At 41.2% G+C, this 20,800-nt stretch overlaps 1 protein-coding gene across 2 annotated transcripts in view; it reads right to left on the reverse strand.

The window, feature by feature from the left end:
* Window positions 1–20,800, reverse strand: part of LOC138626231 (dmX-like protein 1) — a 51,595-nt gene that overhangs the window by 24,631 nt on the left and 6,164 nt on the right. For both annotated transcript variants that reach the window (XM_069707730.1, XM_069707729.1), the window contains exons 4-28: window positions 19,596–19,673; window positions 18,449–18,527; window positions 18,132–18,276; window positions 17,666–17,732; window positions 17,253–17,437; window positions 15,424–15,628; window positions 13,513–13,693; window positions 12,678–12,854; window positions 12,303–12,541; window positions 10,723–11,440; window positions 10,144–10,265; window positions 9,696–9,785; window positions 9,181–9,283; window positions 8,671–8,790; window positions 7,948–8,166; window positions 6,214–7,481; window positions 5,792–6,047; window positions 4,921–5,054; window positions 4,328–4,514; window positions 4,082–4,192; window positions 3,351–3,520; window positions 1,916–2,013; window positions 1,585–1,750; window positions 404–532; window positions 111–249 (exon numbers count right to left, since the gene is read on the reverse strand). In XM_069707730.1, the coding sequence (XP_069563831.1) occupies window positions 111–249; window positions 404–532; window positions 1,585–1,750; window positions 1,916–2,013; window positions 3,351–3,520; window positions 4,082–4,192; window positions 4,328–4,514; window positions 4,921–5,054; window positions 5,792–6,047; window positions 6,214–7,481; window positions 7,948–8,166; window positions 8,671–8,790; window positions 9,181–9,283; window positions 9,696–9,785; window positions 10,144–10,265; window positions 10,723–11,440; window positions 12,303–12,541; window positions 12,678–12,854; window positions 13,513–13,693; window positions 15,424–15,628; window positions 17,253–17,437; window positions 17,666–17,732; window positions 18,132–18,276; window positions 18,449–18,527; window positions 19,596–19,673 (5,386 nt within the window). The remainder of the gene's footprint in view (window positions 1–110; window positions 250–403; window positions 533–1,584; window positions 1,751–1,915; window positions 2,014–3,350; window positions 3,521–4,081; window positions 4,193–4,327; window positions 4,515–4,920; window positions 5,055–5,791; window positions 6,048–6,213; window positions 7,482–7,947; window positions 8,167–8,670; window positions 8,791–9,180; window positions 9,284–9,695; window positions 9,786–10,143; window positions 10,266–10,722; window positions 11,441–12,302; window positions 12,542–12,677; window positions 12,855–13,512; window positions 13,694–15,423; window positions 15,629–17,252; window positions 17,438–17,665; window positions 17,733–18,131; window positions 18,277–18,448; window positions 18,528–19,595; window positions 19,674–20,800) is intronic.

Genomic DNA, 20,800 nt, shown 5'->3' on the forward strand with positions numbered 1-20,800 from the left:
ACATTATCAATTTAGGTTAAAAATAAAGGTTTCTGGGCTTAAAAAAAAAAAAAAAAAAAAAAAAAAAAGGGCATCAGAGCAGTGCAGACCACCATCATCAGCTGACCTACCAGTGTCAGATTTGTTCCCAGTAGATCCAGAGCTGGTTCTGTTAGCAGGCTGCTCGAGTAGAGTGTCCAAGGCTTTGCTGTAGTCCTCCAGGACCCAGTGAGCCATGCTCCGCAGGAAAGGGTCCTGGTGGGCTGGAATCTAAAGATATACAGACAATTACAATGGCTCATCCTGGTTTCTGCACAGCATGAATTATCAAACAACACTGGGTAGATTGAATATACATTTTAAACTGCAAGAGCAGCGTTTGTTGTCTGTAACATACATACACATACACGCAAACTCTATGCACCTGTTTGTCGTGCCCCAAAACATGTCTGTGGAGGATCTTTTTGTAGGTGGACGCCGTCTCAAACTCGGACTCGTACAACCTGGAGATCACCAGGGCCAGCTGGAGGTCCTGCATTTTCTCTAAACACACCTGCAGGAGGAAATACGTCGGTTGTCATTCAAAAAGGATTTCTGCTATCGGCACAAGGATAAGAGAAGAAGACATGTGCAGACAAATAATGTTATATTGTGGATGCACAACAATCCAGTAGGACGTGATCCTTGAAGTTGCAGCGTTCTTGGTTTTTATCTTTTAAAAGGGAAAAGAAAGCGCAAAAAAATAACAGTCTGTGCTCACGGCAAAAACGTGTGCAGATAGTTGAAGTTGTTGTGGGTGCTCTGAACTGGTAAGGTGTGATGCATTTCAATGAGACTCCCTCCCAGCCATTGACACAGAGCAAAGTCAACGATAGCCCTTCGCCCGGGTGATGCTCATTTCCATAAAATGCTTCGAGAAGCTGCAGTTACTCATGCAGATGGAATAATGCGACTCATTGCTTCAGGGACTTTGTGAGCAGAAATAACCTCCATGAGTCAAAGGTTGAACAATCAAGATGACCAGAAGCAGCCCTCGTGATATAAAGAGCAGATGGATGGCACCACCATGCATAACAAATGTATGTTTACACGTTCACAAACAAACCTAATGAAAATATTAGGTATTAAGCATGGTGTCCCCTTTTACTAAGGTTTAATATGAATGTATTGTGCTGGTTTATAAAAGTAATACATTCTCAGGAAAAATAGGAATGGCAGCAACACCCAAGAGTCAACTGCTCACATCAATAATTCTTCAGTGAATTGTGCTAAAAGCTCTTGACAGAGATACCCCTGTGGGAATGTATTGAGGTGTTTTAATAATAAAGAAGACACACAATAGAAATACAAGTAGTGCAGTCTGTTTTTGAGAACCTGGTTTCTCTGCTTTTTATCCTTAAATACCTCCCTTGACTATGAAAGGTTGGAAAAAAGGTCAAATTTGAATGTGAAAGATAGCTTGCAAATGACAATGAGAACCTCTCGATTTAACTCGTACTGAGAGTAAGGTTTCTTAACTTAGGCGTAGCAGGCTGGAAAGTGGCAGTGTAGTTGAAGGAACAAGTGCTTCTTGGAAACAAAGTGTCATGTCTATTTTCCACTTGCCTCCACAGCATCCTTGAGGGAGCCGGCTAGAAGGAAAAAGGCAGCCGAATGCTGGAACCGCTGCTTTCCCAGCAAAGAAAAAGCATTTTTCAGTGCTGCTTTCCTCCACCGGTCCTCGCTGAAGTTGTTGCGGAAAAAGTCTGTCATTTTGGCATTGTTCTGAGACCTGGAGAGAATGGCATTATGGATTTAATACAACAGTATTGGTGTCATTGTTCTTCAGTAATCTGACAGAACTCGTGGTTAAGAGAAGGGGCAAACATTGTGATGAATGTACATGCATGCGAGTGCATTTATATTTCATATGCAAAATCATGCGAGTTCAGCCTACCTGTACAATCCCCAAACCACTGCCTTCTTTTTCAGTGCCAGGTAAAATATAGCTGCATCCAGAGGATCACTGTTTCTCTGAAAAGAAGCTTTGGCAACCTGACAACATAGAAGAAAAGAAAATACACTCAGCTAACGCTCCCACCTCCTCAACCTATTCAGAGTTATCTACCGAACAAGTTGTAGCTTTACGAGTCATTTCAGGGAGCAGCTCATACTCTGTTAGAGAGCTGTGTTTTAGAGCAACCTCAGCAGACCTGTGCTTTCACATGCCAGCATTTCATTTATAAATTGAGCAGTCGATATTAAGTAAACGGGGCGAACACACTAACGGCTAACCTTAAGTATAGAATTTTTAAGTGCATCTTTAATATTGTTTTGCACGACTTTTGTTTGGAGAAAGAGGAAACCATGCTGATGAAAATCGATTGTGTGGGTTGCTTAGTGTCAGAACCAAAGTCCAGCATCCTCACATTAATCACACGTGGTATCTTTGCATAAAAAAAGACAACTAAAAACTTCTTAAAATTGTGGCCAACTTTCAACTGTAGTTTCTAATATGTAGAAAAGCAGTTCATATGTATGACCAGACACTGGACTATTCTGAAAAAATGCATCTGATGATTAAAGTAAGTGATATTTTTTGTTTGTTAAACTATGTGTTAAATAGCTCAACATCCCAACAGCCATCACTGATATGGAGTGATTGGTCACTAACATGTGTCATCCAGTCCCGCAAATCTGCACAATCTAGAAAACAAATTTTCTGTTATCCCGTTCCCACATTATTTCAACTGGGAGAAAGATGGTTTCTCTCTGCTCGTTCACAGGGACCCGGCACACCCCGGAATGACTTGCACAACAAAATATGGCAAAGTGAGTTAAGACAAATGAAGAAAAGACAGACGAGAACAAAGCTGCCAGGAAATAAAAAAGAAGACTGGATTCGTCCAAGACCCACATTTATATCGGTGTGGCCTTCAATCAGTTATGAAGGGTTTGAAAAGCGATGGTCAGCAAACTGTACTGCTTCTCGACAGGTATATATTTTACTTTGCAGTAGCTATACGGATGCTTAATAGACTGCTTGGTTTGCTGGTGTTTTTACCCTGGAGCTATCTAATATGGGGAGGAAGGAGGGCTGTCTAACTTCCTGTCTGCAAAAACAGACAGAAAGTTAGCCACAATACGGATTTTGTTTACAGCTCCTTTAAAGTAAAACTACAATATCTAACGTGAATACATGCTGAATATTTAGGTCGCCAACAAAGTTCCAGTTGTATCTCCTCTTCACACTGATTTGCTACCAACTAAACAATCTGAACATTTATACTGAAACAGTTTCCTTGAACAAAACTGGCACTGGATCAATGTTTCAGATTTGAGCTCAGACAACTACATAGAGACAGATGAACTCATGCCATTAGCTGCCTCACCTTCTCGATGCACCTGCGCAGCTTGTTGGTGCTGCGCAGCCACCAGCCCACACCCATGGAGCGCAGCTCAGGCCAGGTGGGTTCTCCCTTCTGCAGGGCGGGCAGCATGTTCAGCAACTCCTCCTCGGCTTCAGAGTGGAAGGCCCAGGCGTAATGACATGTTGAAAGGCCTGCAGAGAGAAGAATATTTATGTTCTGTATTTCATAGTATCAACAGAGTAATGAACATGCATTCAAGGAAGAAATCTAAGACATCAACTTGATTGAGTAAATACAGGTGTACAAGTGGTCTGATATTCAAAAATGCGAGTTTCCTGTGACAGCTCTACTGTTGTACTGCTGCTAGTTGATGAGGAGCCCATTGCTCGAAGGTAACTTTACTGCAGCAGTTAAAGATGATGAATAGACTATTCACTTCTCTCACTGAGGCTTTTACAGTCAAGAATTTACAATAGAGAGCATCAGTAGCCTGCTCTCTTTATCTTCCGAGTTACTGCCCTGATACAGCTCTGGTCCTGGAGCTCTTTCTGAAGGAGTGCGGGGAGACAGCGCTCTTTGCAGTAAACTACAAACTTACATTAACAATTGCAGGATGAAGAACCTGAGCGTACTAATTTTGAATGGCATTTCACTTATTAGTTATGAGAGTGCTACCTGCCGCCTGCTCATGCGTGTCAGCTATGAAATGCCCTGAAGGCTAAAACAATTTGCACACCATGACGGCGCTGTACCTTGCCGTAGCAGCTGTGCTCGGTGCGCTGGAGGCAGGGAGGTAGAGAGGAAGGTATGAAGTCTGACAGCCAGCAAGAACTTCAGACCACATTCATCCAGTGTCTCTCCCCCTGGAAAATGAATGACAGTCAGCTCCTACTACTTTTCAAATGTTATTACATTGCATTGCAGAATTGAGAGCTTATGTAATGCATTTCTATCCTATTAAAAGAGCCCTTGTTTATGTATTTATTTCCCTGCAGTACCTTTGCTCTTGCCCTGGCTGTCCTTGAGGTCTGTGCTTGTAGTAGCGATGGTGTCGGCCAGCGCCATGAGAGACATCTGCTCCATACGAGTTAATCCAGGTAAACTGGAGCGGAGGAGGTGGCTGGACAGAACCTGAGCATGTTCTGGACCAAAGTCTGTAGGACTGTACTGGGACAAATCGATAACCTACAGACAGGGAACAAGACAGAGGACAGTGTGTAAAATCCACTGTATGATATCTCCGATTTATAAGACAGCACAGAGAGGCAGAAAACAGTGTTGTGACATGGACGGATAAACACTAACAGCAAGACATGCATGATAATGTATGTGTTTATTAACTATACAAGCAAGTGACCTATGCTTTTGACAATATCTACAGACTTAGCCAACATGAAGCTAGATTTGTTATGCAACAGCTAGGACTGTCATCAGCTTTGACTTTGTCTTTTTAGGCAGCAGTACATTTAAAATGAACCTTGACTTGCGTGCGTATGCATGTCTAAACTACACACCGAGCTCAAAACTCTGCTGTCCAATACAATTTTTTATATATTCTCTTGTCACCAAGACCAAGCCAACATGAACTGACCTTATTTCCCATTTCCTCTTGATCATTGTCCAGAGGATCCAGGTCCACTACGTTGGGTGTATGAAAGAGCTCATCATAAGCATCAGTGTGACTGGAACCATGCCCACTATCTCCACTCACACTGCCCACTTTATCTGTAAGGAGGCGCAGAGCAGAGCTAAATTACACGAGACATGTATTTCATAAGATGCCTGAAGAAAAATTCCCTTCTGCTGGGGAGACAGCAGATTAAATTAAAATATCAAAGAGCAGGATTTTATTTTTTACTGTATACATGTTTCCGCTTTCATTATTCTCACTTTGTATCCCCAGACAAACCATGAGGAAAAACCAGAGGACCACAGAGTAGCAAGAGTAGGATATTATTCTCAGTGTCTTACACCTTAAGGCATGGTGCCCTTTTCTCTGTAAACACTGTGTCTCTGTTTTTGTTTGTGTAACTACTTAAATAAATACCTGGAGTATTCCTAGTTGTATGTTCAGGGCTGTTATTAGCCTCGAAGGATTAATCTTAGATCAGCAGGTGAAAACTCATTAAGACATTAAAATGGTAGATTAATGAAAGAACACAAAAAGGGCAAAAACAGCAACAAAATGACAGGTACTTTGATGCCGTTGTAGCAATAGAGCAAAGTGCATTTCTCCAAACTGGAACACATTTTTGCATGACTGTTTCTGGAATAAACTCACTTTAATTGACTTCAGTGAATTTCCATTGGATTCAGAACCTTCTATGTTTTTGCTGTCAAAGTTCACATTTTCCATGTGCTTATATTTACAGTTCTTTGCCTATAAGTACTACTGAAAGTTTACTATTGTTTTCTTCATTACTGAATATTGTTGTTCTTTAAACCATGTGTTGTATAGCTACCCGGTTTTGGTGTGTCCTCATCAGCTGCCAGAAGGGCGTACAGAGGCAAGGGCGGGATGGAGCTTATCTCTGTGTAGTCAGGGGTGGAGTTCTCTGCTTTGCTGAACATTTTCCTGTCCCTGGCCGTGCTGCCTCCAGCGCTGATGGTGCGTAACCGCACATGTTTCTCTGGATTGGTGGTGCTGTCTTTAAGTGCCACAATTTCTCCAGCAATGCATTTCACCAGGTGGGAGAGGATAGCTTTGGCACGGTGAACCTTAAGATAGACAAATTACACAAAGAAAGTCAACTTGTGTTACTTCATTTGTTAAGCAACCACAGAATTTATGTTTTATATTGTTTTTATGTATTGACTGCTACATAAATAAATCAACAAAATATATATAAGTGTGTACAGTAATTGAGTAATTTATGAAACGTACCTTGCCTAAGTCCATAAGCTCCAGTAACTGTACAGGATGGTACTGGGGTAGAGTGGGAAAGAGTTGGTGAGCTGCTTCAAAAAGCCCAGAATCCTCCATCTCTAGAGGCAGGTCATAAGCTGTTCTCTTCCCGCTGAGTTTCTGGGCCAGGCTCATCATTGATCTCGTCAGAGCCCTTTTGGGAGGGTCCAGGGAAGATGTGGGAGCCCCGGGGCTGAAAACCTCCTCCTGGCACTGTCTGACAGCTGAGATTATGGAGGAAACACTGCTGCCGATGTCTGCGTCTTGGGCGATTGTGACATTAGGTTTGGGCGGGGCTGGCGGCTGCCACTGAGAGTAGACGTGCATCTCACAGTCCATGCCTACTACCAAGATTCCATCTCGTACCCAGGAGAGGGAGACCGGGATGGGCAACGAGCCTTCAACAGAGGATACCAGATTGACTGATCGAAGCAGAACCAAGCGGGCCAGGCTTTGGTCTCTGCTGGCGTCGGAGGACAGGCCCAGTTCTGGAGGCTTCCCAGATAGACGGCCGTACATATAAATCTTTGTTCCAATACCAACAGTCAGAACATGTGTCCCATCCTCTTGGGAGACCCAGTCCAAGTGAACCAGACTCTTACTAGTAGAACCAAGGCAGTTCTCATTAGGTATGGAGAAGTCTAGGTTACTTGAAATATTGGTACTTCCAGTTGTGCTAATGGCAGAGTTAGCTGTGGGATCTGTGCTGTCCAAGATTATGGTCTGTTCAAGAATCCACTGTGAACCACCAGTGGACTCACACTGGAAGATGCCAATGTGGACCAGCGGTTCACTAGTGTTGACTGGGTTCGGGCTGAGAGAGAGATTTGGGCAATGTTGTACCGTGAGGGTTGGGGTCAGGTGGGTGTTGGTGTTGGTGTTGCTGTAGAGTACGTTGGGGGAGTATGTTGAGGTAGGAGGAGAGACCAGCAGTTCATGAGAGTTCAGCTGAGGTGTTGAGTTCATAGGTGTGTTTGTCATCTGCCTGTAGGCGACTGCGATCCGTCCAGTGTGACAGCAGCTAACCTCCATGGGACAACCGGGCACACTCACTGCGCTGCAGTTGGAAAGTCTGTCCTCCACCAGGAGACGCCACTCCTCCCACTGGTACACCAAACTGTCCACACCTGAGGCTTCTGTCGTCGCAACATTACACCTCCAGAAGCGCACCTTTCCATCGGAGCAGGAAGTAGCGAGGAGGTAAGGCACACGGCCAGCTGGCAGAGAACAAGATGCACTCAAGTGACCTAAGAAAGGTGACAATACACTATTAGGCAAGTTTTTATTAATAAATTATTTTTTTAAATATGTTTATATGGCTTAATTTCTTTGAGTTGATTTTTGTCCGCTTTTAATATCAGTTTCTAGATATTTGACTTTGTAAAAGTACACTTGGAAATCTTTATTCACTTTATGTAGAATTTCAAAAAACTCCTCCACACTACAATTCAATATGTATAATACTATACAAATGTAACTCAGTTTCTGTTTCATATCTATGATAAGAGAAGTCATCTTTTCTTAGACAATAGGAGGATGTCTTAGCGCTTCTGAAAAGATGTTTTGAATCAATATTTTGCTAACTGAAAAAAACAGTTCAAGCGACGACATCAAATTTGGACCTCGTTCTATACGCGTGTCAGTAAATCTCACAACCAGAGAAAGTGGTCTTGTGTCCCTTGTATGTTAATATGTGTCCCAATTGTCCCTCACCTGCTGACGGAGTAACACTGATGGCATCCACCCCTGCTGGAAGAGCCATCTCTTGGCTGTACAGCCTGTGGGTTGTGAGGCTGAGGCGACAGGCACTCTGCAGATTGGAAGTGCATGATTTACTCTTCTGAGATATTGGAGAACTGAGTGTGTCGAAGATAAACTGAGAGATGTTCATGGGAGAAGCTGTCGTCGCATCCTTCTGTGTCGTGGTTTCCTCTGTGGGGACACAAACAGAGAGAGAGAGAGAGAACAATTTTTAGGTCACTACCATTGCATATTAATCATTTTTATACATGACAGTGTGACAAACACTGCATTGGAGTCATTAATTGAAAAGTCCACAAATAAAATGTTTAGTAGATGTACTTCCATCAGTAAACCAGAAAAGCATGGTTATACTGGGGGCCCTTTTCAATCTTTACAGATACTGTTAATAAGTCTGAAATATAAATAGCAGAAGACTTGCCACAGGAAAAAAACAGACTAGGATCATAAAAAAGTAGGGCATCTCATGGTGATAAGTGTCTCGGTGACAGTGATACATGTGATAACATGGAAGTGAATGATGGACATCCCAAATGCAGCGTTACTGCCCGCCAATGGACGAACTAATGACAATTTTGTGGGGCTCATGGCGATCTCTGAGGTGCTAGAAGACCTCTCCTACATCCTGTGAACTTTAGGATGTAGGAGTGTAGGATTTTTGTTTAAAGTACCCACCCATGGTGACGGGTCGAGCAGCGAGATTGAGATGCCACATGTGGAGCAGGGAGCGACCTGTTGGCGTTAATTCTACTACCACCAGGAAAAAACGCACGGAGAAGGCTGGCTCACCGGCGGCTGCAGGGAAACACACAGATAAAGAGAATATTAATACACTGTGCCACTTGTGGGAGGTCCAAACACATATATTGTATATCACTTGCTGCCTTTTTTGCATACATGATCTTACTGCTCTTTTCTCTTTATTTATTAATAATAAAAAAATGTATGTATATTTCGTCACATATCTTCATTAAGTATTCAGTGGTTTGTTTCAGAGCTGCAATTTTGCTTTTAATTTTCATTGTTATTCTTCAGCTATCATTGATTATACTGCTGCAACACAACAACTTCCCCTCACAGGATCAATAAAGTATATACATCGAGCAATATGGTTGCTATTTAATCTCATGAATATCACCATATGATAAAGTGTAGAGTTACAGGAAGAAAAAAAGATGTCAATACCATTGTGAGGAGAATCAGAGGTTTCCTGTGTGCTCTCAGTTCTGTCACTGCCGAGGATCAGATCCTCCTCAAAAACATGCAGGAGCTGTGTCTCCTTCCCCTGCTGCAGAGAGCAACACCAGCTGTTATCAAACTGAATCAAGGGCAGACACTGAACAACATGTTTCATTTACTGTGGGGCGTAGACACAAGCCATGTAAATGTGTAAGCACACACACACACACACACACACACACACACACACACACACACACACACACACACACACACACACACACTGAAGGCACGAGAGAAGGTTTGCTCTGCAACCACCTTTGTTTTTTCATGGTTGACCTTTCACAGACACTCGAATCTACAGCAGAATGTTTTATGCTCTGAATGGTAGAGAATTCAAATAAGGCTTTTAAAATATATTACAGTAATATATGCTTCATTTAAGAGAAGTTTCCAGGGTCTCTTTGCTGTTACATGACTGTAGTGTGAATATAGTGCAGTTCTCTTGGATGTATACTTACAAAGTCAGTAATAGCATCCAGCTCTATGATGCACCCTGGTTTTGCTGTGGACTGCTGACTGATGATGTTGAACACTTCCCCAACATATTTCTGAAGTGAAGCAAGCATTTCCAAAGTTCATTATCTGGACACATGTACACATTAGTATTACATAGTTTAAACATGAAGTTAGCGTGCCGAAATGTAACTGTGTTATCAAGCCTGTGATTGACAAGTGGTATTATATTCTTTTAAAGAAACAATGAGCTGTAGATAAAAAAACCAAAATATCAACCATCACTTCTCGCTCGATTCAATGTTGGAGTATTTGGTTAGAGAGATTGCCATTAAGTCTATTTTTCATATCATTTAATTGTGCTTCTAGGTTATTGTTTTTTACTGTGTCACCAAAGGCTCACACTAACGATAACAGTAAAGCTGACTATACTTGTTGGAGAAGCCTGCTTACTGATATCTCAGGGTTGGAGAGCTCACTCAGGAGTTTCTTGGCTTCAATAACAGCCTGATAGAGCCTGAGTGACTGACCGTCACTTGCCACAAAGCAGGCGCTTGGGGAGTTACAGTACACACCTGTGGGGAGGAAGAAATTGATTATTATCTGCCATTATGGATGGTTTTCTATATAAACAAAAGAAGAAAACAAGTATACAGAATATTGAGACAGACTACATTTAACAAACATTCCTACAATAAAGTCAGAAAATATTAAAAAGATGATGCACACACTGAATTAGTAGGATGCAGTTTTGGAAATAGGAGCCTTAACGGACTGTGTTTAAATATTCTGATTTCACAGGTATTGTTTATTGATATACAAATGAGAGTAGAGTTGACTCAAAAACTGTCCTTCAAATGATATATATGGGATTTCGTAGCTCGTCTCATTTGGTCACAGCTAGGAATTATTCTTTTACTCAACCCGTAAAACAGTTTGTTTTTTCGGAACTGAATTATGAAATGAAGCTGTGCCAACTACAACTGGTGAATGTTAAAGCAACAGAAAATAAAGCAGTTAATATTTTCTCACCTAAACAGTTGCTGGGAATGAGTGTGGGCAGCCAGGCCACGTTAGCGAATGCTGATGCATGGAGAGAATTGATTCTAGCTAGCTCCGAGACCCCGCCTGACAAAGAAAGCGGGCCGACAGGGTCCACTCTCCATAAAATCAGCTCACTGTAGATGGCGTTGGGGTCCTGGGAAACCACACCGAGGGACACCCGGCTGGGCCGTGACCCACGGGGCAGAGATGTGAAATGAGAGAAACCAGAGGAGCAGGTCTCCAGAGGAGCAAGGATGCTGTCTGCCTCCGGCGTCCTCAAAGCATTGTGGTGTGAGGTGGTGAGGAGAAGAGGGAGTAATGAGTGACAGGCCAGGTCATTGAGGTGGAAGCGGTGGCCACAGTACCGTGACTTGTGAGAGACACTGAGCACGGTGGAGAAAGCAGAGTCCTCCGCGAAGCTCACTGCCCACTGGTTCAGAGAGCCGTCGGCATGTTTGGAGATCATGAGGACATTGGGGGTGAAGATGCTCAGTCGAAGACTACTGCCGGGCGCTGCTTTTCCTTGACCTCCGTAGCTTATTAAAGCAGATTTGGTTTGAGGCAATGTGCTCCCAGGCGGTCGCTGTCTGCCATGTTGGATGGCCAGATCCACATTCTTGTTGCAGGCATACATAACAACACTGTGGCTCAGGGAGATTGCGTCACCTGTAGGGAATGCTACAGGGATACGGGACACAAACGACACCTGAGAGAGAAAGAGAGACGTCACAAAAATGTGACGAAAATAAGGAATCAAGTAAATCTGTTTTAACATGAAATACGCATACGTTATGAAACAACTAAAATTGCCATGCGAGTGTGGTAACAGCACAGGTGACAATGAAGATCATTAACTTTTACAAAAGGGTTAGCTTCAGAACAATGGCCTGAAATTCTTCTGATCTCCATTCAAAAGGTGAGTGACAAGTGACTTTCTAAAATGATATGAGTCACAAAGACAGTAATGGAGACTCCAGGGATACAGCCCTCTTCACTTATCCCTTCATATAAGTAAAAAAAAAAAAAGAAGAATTTTCAGCAATACTTATGCTAATTATGACACTGGGATCCAGTCTGTTTCAACTAATTAAAACAGCCAGGCCTAATCAATCTGAATGTCAATGAAACTTGAGATTCCTTTAGCCTCGCCTGACTGACTAACTGCTCTGCACCGTCATGCAGCACTTCTCATTATTTTTTTACCGCCAATAAAAATGCACCAAGGCGCTTTTGAATTTGATATCAAGTCACATATAATTAGAATATAATTGTCTGAACGGCTGGATGAGAAGCCATTACAATAACTAGACCATCACGGCTGTCAAATTGATTCATGACTTATTGGGATGATAAATTTATGCTTTTCCCCAAGAAGCACTTCTTAGAAATCGTGGATAAAAACATTTCATTATAAATGATGTATAGATGGTACATATTTGGACAAAGAAAGAAATTATTAATATTTGTAGCCAGATTGAAGCTAAGAGGATACATTTTCTCATAAAACATCAACATAAATGGATAATTAATAATATTCTATTGTTTTATATAAACTGCATGAACAGTACCTGAGCTTGCCTGAACATGCCTGGCTGGTATTCATCCAACCAGTCCACATGCCAGACTAACAAAGAGCCGTCCATGGGGTGGATACTGAACAGCATGTCGGCCCCTTTGTTCCACTCCTCCAACAGAACATCCACTTGGTGCTCCACCGCTGCCGCAGGGAGCTCCACCGCTTCCAGACCCTGCAGGTCACTTGGCCTGCTACTGCCATCTTCATCAAAGTTATCTTCGTCCTCAGGTTCTGGAAGAACATGCAAATGATAGGAACAAATCAGTATGCAGAAGTCTGACTTCTGGATATTGCAATCTAGTTTTGATTGTGTTATTCCAGCTTCAAATACACCCCAGTAGAAATAGTGTTAACGCCTCATGTGTACCTTCATTGGAGCATTCGTTCTGCTGCTCCAGACTGCCTCTGAGCTGCTGCAGGAAGACCTCCATGGCTAAAGTGAAATGCAGCTCTTTGTTGTTGAGCCAGTGGACAGTAAATGGACCCCCGGGTTCCTCGTCATCGGCGGCACTCAGAGAGGAGATGGAGGGAAGCAGAGGAATGTCTAGAAAACACGACACATAATAAGATGAGAGACGAGCTACAACATTTAGTAAAAGAAGGTGGAAAAACAGCAAAGATGTATTTTACATCGTGCAGCGAACTTACAAGACAAAAACACATCTGCTGGAGCAAATTCACTTTTATGAATGTAAAAATGGTTTAGTGTTCTGAAACATAATGCAAGCATACAAATACAATCCAACAGTGCTTGTCAGCCTTGAGGCTGAAACAATATACAGGATTTTGCCCTGAATCAGGCCAAATTAAGCTGACCCACAAAAACAGGAACAAAATGAAATGTTCACAGTAACTCTAAGCAGCTCTGGCTGAGCACAAAAGATCACTTGGATGTTGAATAAACAACCTCAGGCTATCTTTAAAATTAATGGTGTTTTTTGCTGGAAAAAATATGAAGGTAAAGGCATTTGGCTTATAGTGGATTTTATTCAAGCAGAGTTATATATCTATGCAGTCTACATGGTTGAGGAATAATGGATGTAGCTCTATTGTAGGTGCTTTTGATTCTTTACTTCTATTTAAGATGAACTTTGTACAATCTCATAGCTGTAAATTTAAAGAATTTGTGTAGTGCTCAACAAGATGCCAATGATGAGGATCAACAAGACCAAGTTCCAGCGAGTGATCTGTTGGAGTCTAACCTGTGGCAGGGTTGATGCTGGCAGCGATGTGGAAGTGGCAGAGAGCATTGGCGTGAGGCGTGCTACTGCTGCTCCTCTTGTGGTTATAGTGTCGGCTCTGATGGTGAGGCAGGCAGCCAGTCAGAGAGGGCTGGGGCATATCACGATAAAATGGGGAGTGCCATGATTCTTGAAAATTGAACTGTGAGGAAACAGCATTAAACAAATTAATCAAGTTAGAAAATTAACAAACAATATTTCTTACCTGCTCAAATTCAGCAACACCGGTTACAGAAATGAAATTTATAGTGTTTGAGTGTAGAGTGCCTGTTTATCTGGGGTTTTTTTTACACAGCTTTCAAGTGTATATGCAAATCATAGAGGCACTGACATCATAAATCAAATTTCTGAGATTTAGAGCTTCTTAAATAACTTGAAATATCAAGGGAAGTGAAACACCACAGCTCACTGTTACCTCCTGCAGTCTGAGACAAAGAAAACAATGCAGACTAAACCTCCTGTTAGAGGTTGATGGGGATTAATCAATTCGGGCCACTTGCGGGCTTCACTGCTTTCCTTCCAGCCTGAGCTGAGTTACTCCGCTTTGGTGAACAGGTGTTTCTCTAAGGGATGGAAATCAAATTTAACGCTATTGATGTTTAAACAGCATTTAAGTTAACTGCCCAATTTGTCTAAAAGAGAGCAGAGCCAGAGAGAAACCAGCTGCATTGAAAAGGGGTCGAGTGACAGAGAGGCGGGTAAAGGAAAGTTTACACTTCATTTGGTTTTAAGTTATGCAATCTGGATTTGTTCTGCTGTTTCACACTAATGTGTAAAACCCAGTTCCAGACTTGAGCATCTATGAATGCTAACAAGGTAAAACATTAGTCTAATATGAATGACAGCCAAGAATTAAAGCCGAGCAACTTTAGATGCATTATTTTTTTTTTTTTTAAGAAAAGATTTTATGCAGATTTGCCGGTGTAGAATAGGTAATATAATAATGATCAATTAAATTTATGAGCTCACCACGCCTGCAAAGGAGTCCTTTGTTAAATACGGTTGACATTATGCATGTACAATACCGAAGCAGATAGAAAACTATTTAAAAGTATGTGTATCGAAGTAGAAAAATGAGACTGTGATGGAAATCCTGTATCCCTGTCTCCTCCAGAGGTTCTCAAACATCCCCCTTATCAAGAAACTTTGGGCTTAATTAACTTCATTGATTCTGCAAGGAATTTTGTACTTTTCATCCCACCTTGAGGCACAATACTAAAATTGAGTCTGAAATAGGGTTCTCTCAGTATTGTCCATCCATTCAGTGTTGGAGGGGGAGAATTACCTTAGTCTCAACACAGCCTGGATCATCCAGCGCAGTCTGCGGTTTGTCATGAATAATTCCACACAGGTACTCTTCCAGACTCTCCTCAAGGCACAGAAGAGAAATTTGCATACCTATTTTTCCTGTAATCTAATGTGCCCTGAGCTCTGTAAGTGCCAGTGAGACCCGTAACCATTTACATGTCCAAACTGAAATGGATATGGGTATTGTTTCTGAGGGCCTACAGTGGTTAGGCTGTCAGCAACAACCTTGGTTGCTTACAACAGCAGACGCCACGATTACAAATGTGAACTCACACCGGCAAAGAAACAACCTAAAATCAAAGTTATGATTTAGAGGTGTTGTACAGATTATAGAAAGAAGACCAAGGCTCTTTCTCTTGATAAATTAAATATCACACTCACCACTCAGTATAATTCAACACAGTTAAACAGCACTGCAAACTAGAGCCACCAAAATGACCATAAAGTTGAATCACCACTTTCCAAGAATAGTTTCAACAAAACCTGAATGATAAATCCTTCATGAAAGTTAAATTTATTGGTATTTAATTTAAGCAAAAACCAAAATAAAAAGAAGTTTCTTACTTCTTGTGATGTTCGTCCTTGTGTCTTGCCATTGCAGGTGTTTTTCCTAGAGGGCCCAGCACATCTGAGTGTTTCGCCGTGTTGGCCAGAAGCGTGGTTGTTATGGTGACTGGAGAGGAGGCTGTCACCTGGCAACAGTGTCTCTGCCCACAGCCGACACACGCTGTCCTTACAGCAGGTGAGCAGAACATTACACACCGCACCTCTGTGAGGAGAAAGGAGGGAACAAGGAAGGATGATAGCAACATGTTAACGCTGAAGTCTGCTGGAGAGAACTGAACTTGTCAGTAATGATTTTAATGATTCAATGCTGATAGGAAGACTCAACACATGCATAATGAAAAGTCAGAGTAAAGGTCAAAAGTGAAGGTTAACAAGTGTAGTTATGACATTGGTGATAAGGAAATGACTCACTCTCATCTTGTCCTTAATATAGGTCATAGGTACAGAACACGACACGCCAGCTCCCTTGAAATGGAAACTGGCGTGTCGTGTTGGAATACATGCACAGAGCATATTGCCGCAGGTGGAGTAAGAGAAAATGTTGTTTTATTCTTCCATCTAATCATTGACTGAATGTCAACAGCGCAGTGCAACCCAGATAATAACTTCCAATACTTAGAGCAGCTTAAACGTGCAGTAGCAAATAAGCTCCTTCACACTACGCTGTCTTACTGTCCATTTCTCTGAGTCAATATGTAGAGTAACAACAATCTCTTCCTCGTCCATTTCCTAAATAATATTACTGTATGCTGAATCTGCTGTGAAAGAAAAGAATTACAGCTCACATGAGATGACATGCTGCATGGTGTTTAACCTGTTATGAATTTGCTCCTTCATTCCAACCGGTAAAACACTGTGTATTGTAAAGCTAAATAAACAGGTAAAGAGATACAACCTGTCCGCCCAGTAAAACAGGGCTAAACCAGAATCGCAGTCCCTCATCCAGGCGAGTAGCAGTTTACATCCAGGTCTGCATCAATGTTAAGGTAGGTGGTATGTGTCACAGTAACACTCACATAAAAGACAGAACCCATGGGTTCCCAGCACAACACTGTCCAAAGCATCACACTGCCATCTCTTCTCCAGGTAAACAACACACACACAACCGGCTATCCACATGATGTAAAAGAAAACGTGATTAATTAGAAACAGGCCACCTTCTTCCACTGCTCCACAGTCCAGTTCTGATACTCATTTGCCCATTGTAGGCACTTTCAGTCGTACCCCACTGGACCTACTGTTTCAGGGGAGGCTCTGACCCAGATATCTACTTGTCATAATTTAGCCTGTCAAGAGTCGCTCAGGTCTTTATACTTGCCCATTTTTCCTGCTTCTGACACACCAACTTCAAGAACTGTCTGTTCATTTCCTGCCTAATAGATCCCAACTCTTGACAGGTGACAATGTAACAAGATAATTAATGTCATTCACTTTACCTGTCAGTGGTTTTAATGTTGTGGCTAATCAAAGTAAATGTTTATGCAAAGAAGCTACAAATTCCAAAGCATGGACACCTCAAGCGTTTGATAAAAAAATGTCATCACCTCACTATTTTATCCTATTAGACATACACATTATTACCATACATCTTGCTCACAAGAATCGGACGTAAACGTAAGGCCTTCGTCCACAACATAAAATCCGGTTCTGCCAGATGGACATTGACACTCTTGTGCAACCATCCTCAGGCTGTAGTCAAAAGCCAGTGAGTAGCATGTTTGTTAACTTGTGCATTTCTCATTGTTATGCACAGCTGTGTGAGCTTAGGTAGGAAGGAACGAGCTGAGAAAGGGGTGTGAGAGATGATGATGTGACAGTGTCATTACCGCGGCATGTACTTGCTGGTCTTCCTCCAAGAGAAACCAGTGACAGAGCGGGGGTGGGCCAGGTAGACAAAGGAGAAGGTAAGCTCTCCCTGGACACTCATACTGGGTTCTGGAGGTGTGAAGAGTCTGGAAACACCTGACTTCCACTTACTGGTGTTGTACCACACCTTTACAAGGCAGTCATCCTGAAGAGGAGAGACAAACAGGGATATAACTGAAGCCATGCAGGATCTGCTATTATTATTATTAATTAACCACGAGCTTGTAGTCCTACAAAAACACACCACAAGGTAGCAGTTACTGGTCTACATTTATTCCTAAGTTTACAGTGTGACCTCATCAAGGTGAATAAACAAAGGGAAGCAAACATGACTTGCACACATTAGTTTGTCTATACAGGTTTAGCACCTTACCAGTCCAGCAGTAGCAAAGAATTCCCCATCAGGAGAAAACTTCATTAAGTTGACTGGAGAAGCAGTCCTTCAGATACAAAAATAAAATTGCAGCAGATTAAATACTCAATACTTTTAAGTCTGTATTTTGAAAATATATGTTTAGCAATGGCATTTATTTAAGGTAGAATAAAATATGTTTAAGTAGTTTACAAAAGCAAATACATTCAGTCAAGTATTGGAATAGTAAAAAAATAAAAAAAATAAAATTAAAATAAATAAATATATATATATAAATATATATTTTTTTGTTTTGTTTTTTTTGCTGGTTTTACTAAATTAGCTATTTAGTGTAGAACTAAAAATGGTATTGGTAATGTAACAAGTGATCCAGTTCAAGCAGAATTTTTTTTTTTCTGTCAAAACAAGGTTAAAGTGTTGGAGGGTGACAGGATCGTGGGAAGATTTTATACTTCTCAGCTCTTACTTGCTGTGCCAGATGCATGTCCAGGAAGAGTGAGAGTCTATTATGGTCATTTCTGTGTGCTTTCCCCATTCTTCAGCTTCATTCTTTACTCCATCAAAATTAGACCACAACTGGAGGCTAGTAGAGCCCGTTAACAGAGTGCTGCCTGGACACACAAAAACATAATCACCCTTTGAGGACAGTTATCAGATATTTGTTTTAAAAAGAGGAACATGGATCTATATACTGCAAGACTGGAATTATAGTAACACCAACAGTTTTTAGAGATAACTGAATATTTGAATAGGTTTGTGTTACATTAGTAAAGAGCTAAGTACCTGTGGGGTGCCAGGCCAGGTTCCGTACCATAGACTGTAATACAAACTGACCAGTCTTCTGCCATTGACAGTTCAATTTCTGTACAGAACAAAAAAAGACAATGAAAACAAAACATTAAAGTTAAAAATAGAACAGGTCCTAAGAAGAAGAATTTAAGTGGTGTTATGGTTTTGCTCCTTCTGCCTTATTTTGGATAGAAAATAATGGTCATCTGTCCAATAGAAACAAGTGTCTGCACAGTTCCTACATCTAGAACACAATCAAAGCAACGCACAGTATTGTATCGAGCCACGGTTGAATGGAGCTCATTTCCAGTTCAGACAGTTAAATCACACAATAAAGCCGCACCTAATGGCCCTATATCTATAACCACATTTTATATGGGATTATCCATTTTTATGTGAATATGTTGTAAGATTTAATTCTGAAAGCATATTTAGTGTTTGTGAATTTGGTGTATATTTATATAAATGCATTTACAGGAATAGGACCATGTACAGAAATATGCTTGAGAAAGAATATTGTTAGTTAGGCTTTTATATTTTTTTAATATCATGTTGTGGTGTGGTGTGGATGTATCTTATTTGTTGTCGTGGTTTTATGTTTGTAGGCCCGAGTAAGAGTAGCGGATGTTCTGCTTCGGCTGATAGGGATCTTAATAAAATGATATATCATAAACTGCATAACAAGGAGTAACAATGAAGCTGCTTTAATGTGAGTCACATGTGATGCGGTCACATGGACAGCAGTGTAATGCAAAAGACCTTCAGCAGAGAAAGAGGTAGTAGTTGTATGAAAGATGCTGCAAGTCTGTATTTTCCCTATTTCACTATTCTCTGACTTTTCTAACAAGACAAGGCTGCTCAGCTCAGACACTGCAAACATCTTTGATTACCATAGAACCAAAATAAGGAGTAATTATGACAATGACTGCAAGACTTAGACAATTCAGTGTGCATGTGTGTGTGACATATTTGCTCTTCCCTTCCAATGCAGCGCTTTATTCGGGTGGGTTTGGAGGAACAATATCCGCCTCTGTTCCAAAAACCAACAGAGCTTCACCAGAAAGAAAAGCTTTTGTTTATGTGGACGATTTGAATACAGGCATGACTGGACTGTGACTGGAAGATAATGTAGGTTACTCACAGTCAACGATGTGTCTTTTTGATCTGGGTGCTGAACAGGCTCAAAGACACACACAATGCTTCCATAGGAAGCTGCAATCTGTCGGCAGGAAACAGAGATGGCAACACATTACACATTTTAAGACATGTTTTCTGAAAACAAATGAAAAAGTATCTCTGAAAACATATTTACAAGGACCATACATTATCCCATACAAACGAACATTTCATTGCAAAATTATCAACTTTTGCCTTGTATCATGTATCTTGTAGAAAACAACCTTGTTATTGACAATTCAAACGGTGAATAATATGTGTAAATCCCTGTGTAAGAGCCTAATTGGGGGCAAACAAAAATGATCCATAATCTGCTCAATAAACCAAGTTTCTCAATAGTTAATGAGTATAACACCTGGATAACAAACCAAAAATACCCCGAGCCTATAACAATCCAGTGTTGAGTCACCATTGTTTTGCCTGCCGTGTTCACACCTCCCATTCATGCATTGTTTAGGGCTACATGCTCAACTGCTTTCCATGGGAGCTGCAGTCACAATGTTAATCTGAATGAATGGGTGACATTTCTATGGCAGTGAATACCAGCAGTGTCTTTAATGGCGTAAATAATATGCGGACTGTCAGGGAATGAATACTGTGAAGGAGTGAGTCACATGCACAAAACATAATACACACATACAAGCACAGTCACATGGAAACTTGTAAGCAGACAAAGACAAATATAGGCTTTTTTTTTCAGAGCACATATCTAGATTCAGTTAAAAAAAAAACACTGTTCACATTTAATTCTAGTAAAGACATGTAACACATTTATGCTGTAAAAGAAGTAAAGATTTACTACAGATCTAGTCCAGGTAATGAAGTAGTCAAGTAAATATAGACCTGTTCTGTGAGTAGCAAAAAGAAAATGTGAGCTATATAACTCTTTGTCTATGGTTCTAATGATGAATATTCTTTGCAATTTTCATAAAGTGATATTTAGAGATTGTATTATGCAGTAGGAATATTATGAGTTCCAGTAAAGGAATGACTGAATAGTCCAGTGGATACGACAAGGGTGCAAATGCCGTCAGCAGAGTCCCTGGTTCAATTCGTAACTCACTGGACCTTTACTGTGTCAATTCCCTGCTCTCTTTCCTCACAATTCTTATTTGAATCAAGGCAAAAATGCCCCCCCAAAAAATACTCTTTAAAGGTTTGGTAAAAATA

The sequence above is a fragment of the Brachyistius frenatus genome, unplaced genomic scaffold (genome assembly GCF_029030835.1).
Source record: "Brachyistius frenatus isolate BFR_SWC_R1_liver_20210118 unplaced genomic scaffold, ASM2903083v1 Contig_72, whole genome shotgun sequence".
NCBI classification, from domain to species: Eukaryota; Metazoa; Chordata; class Actinopteri; family Embiotocidae; genus Brachyistius; species Brachyistius frenatus.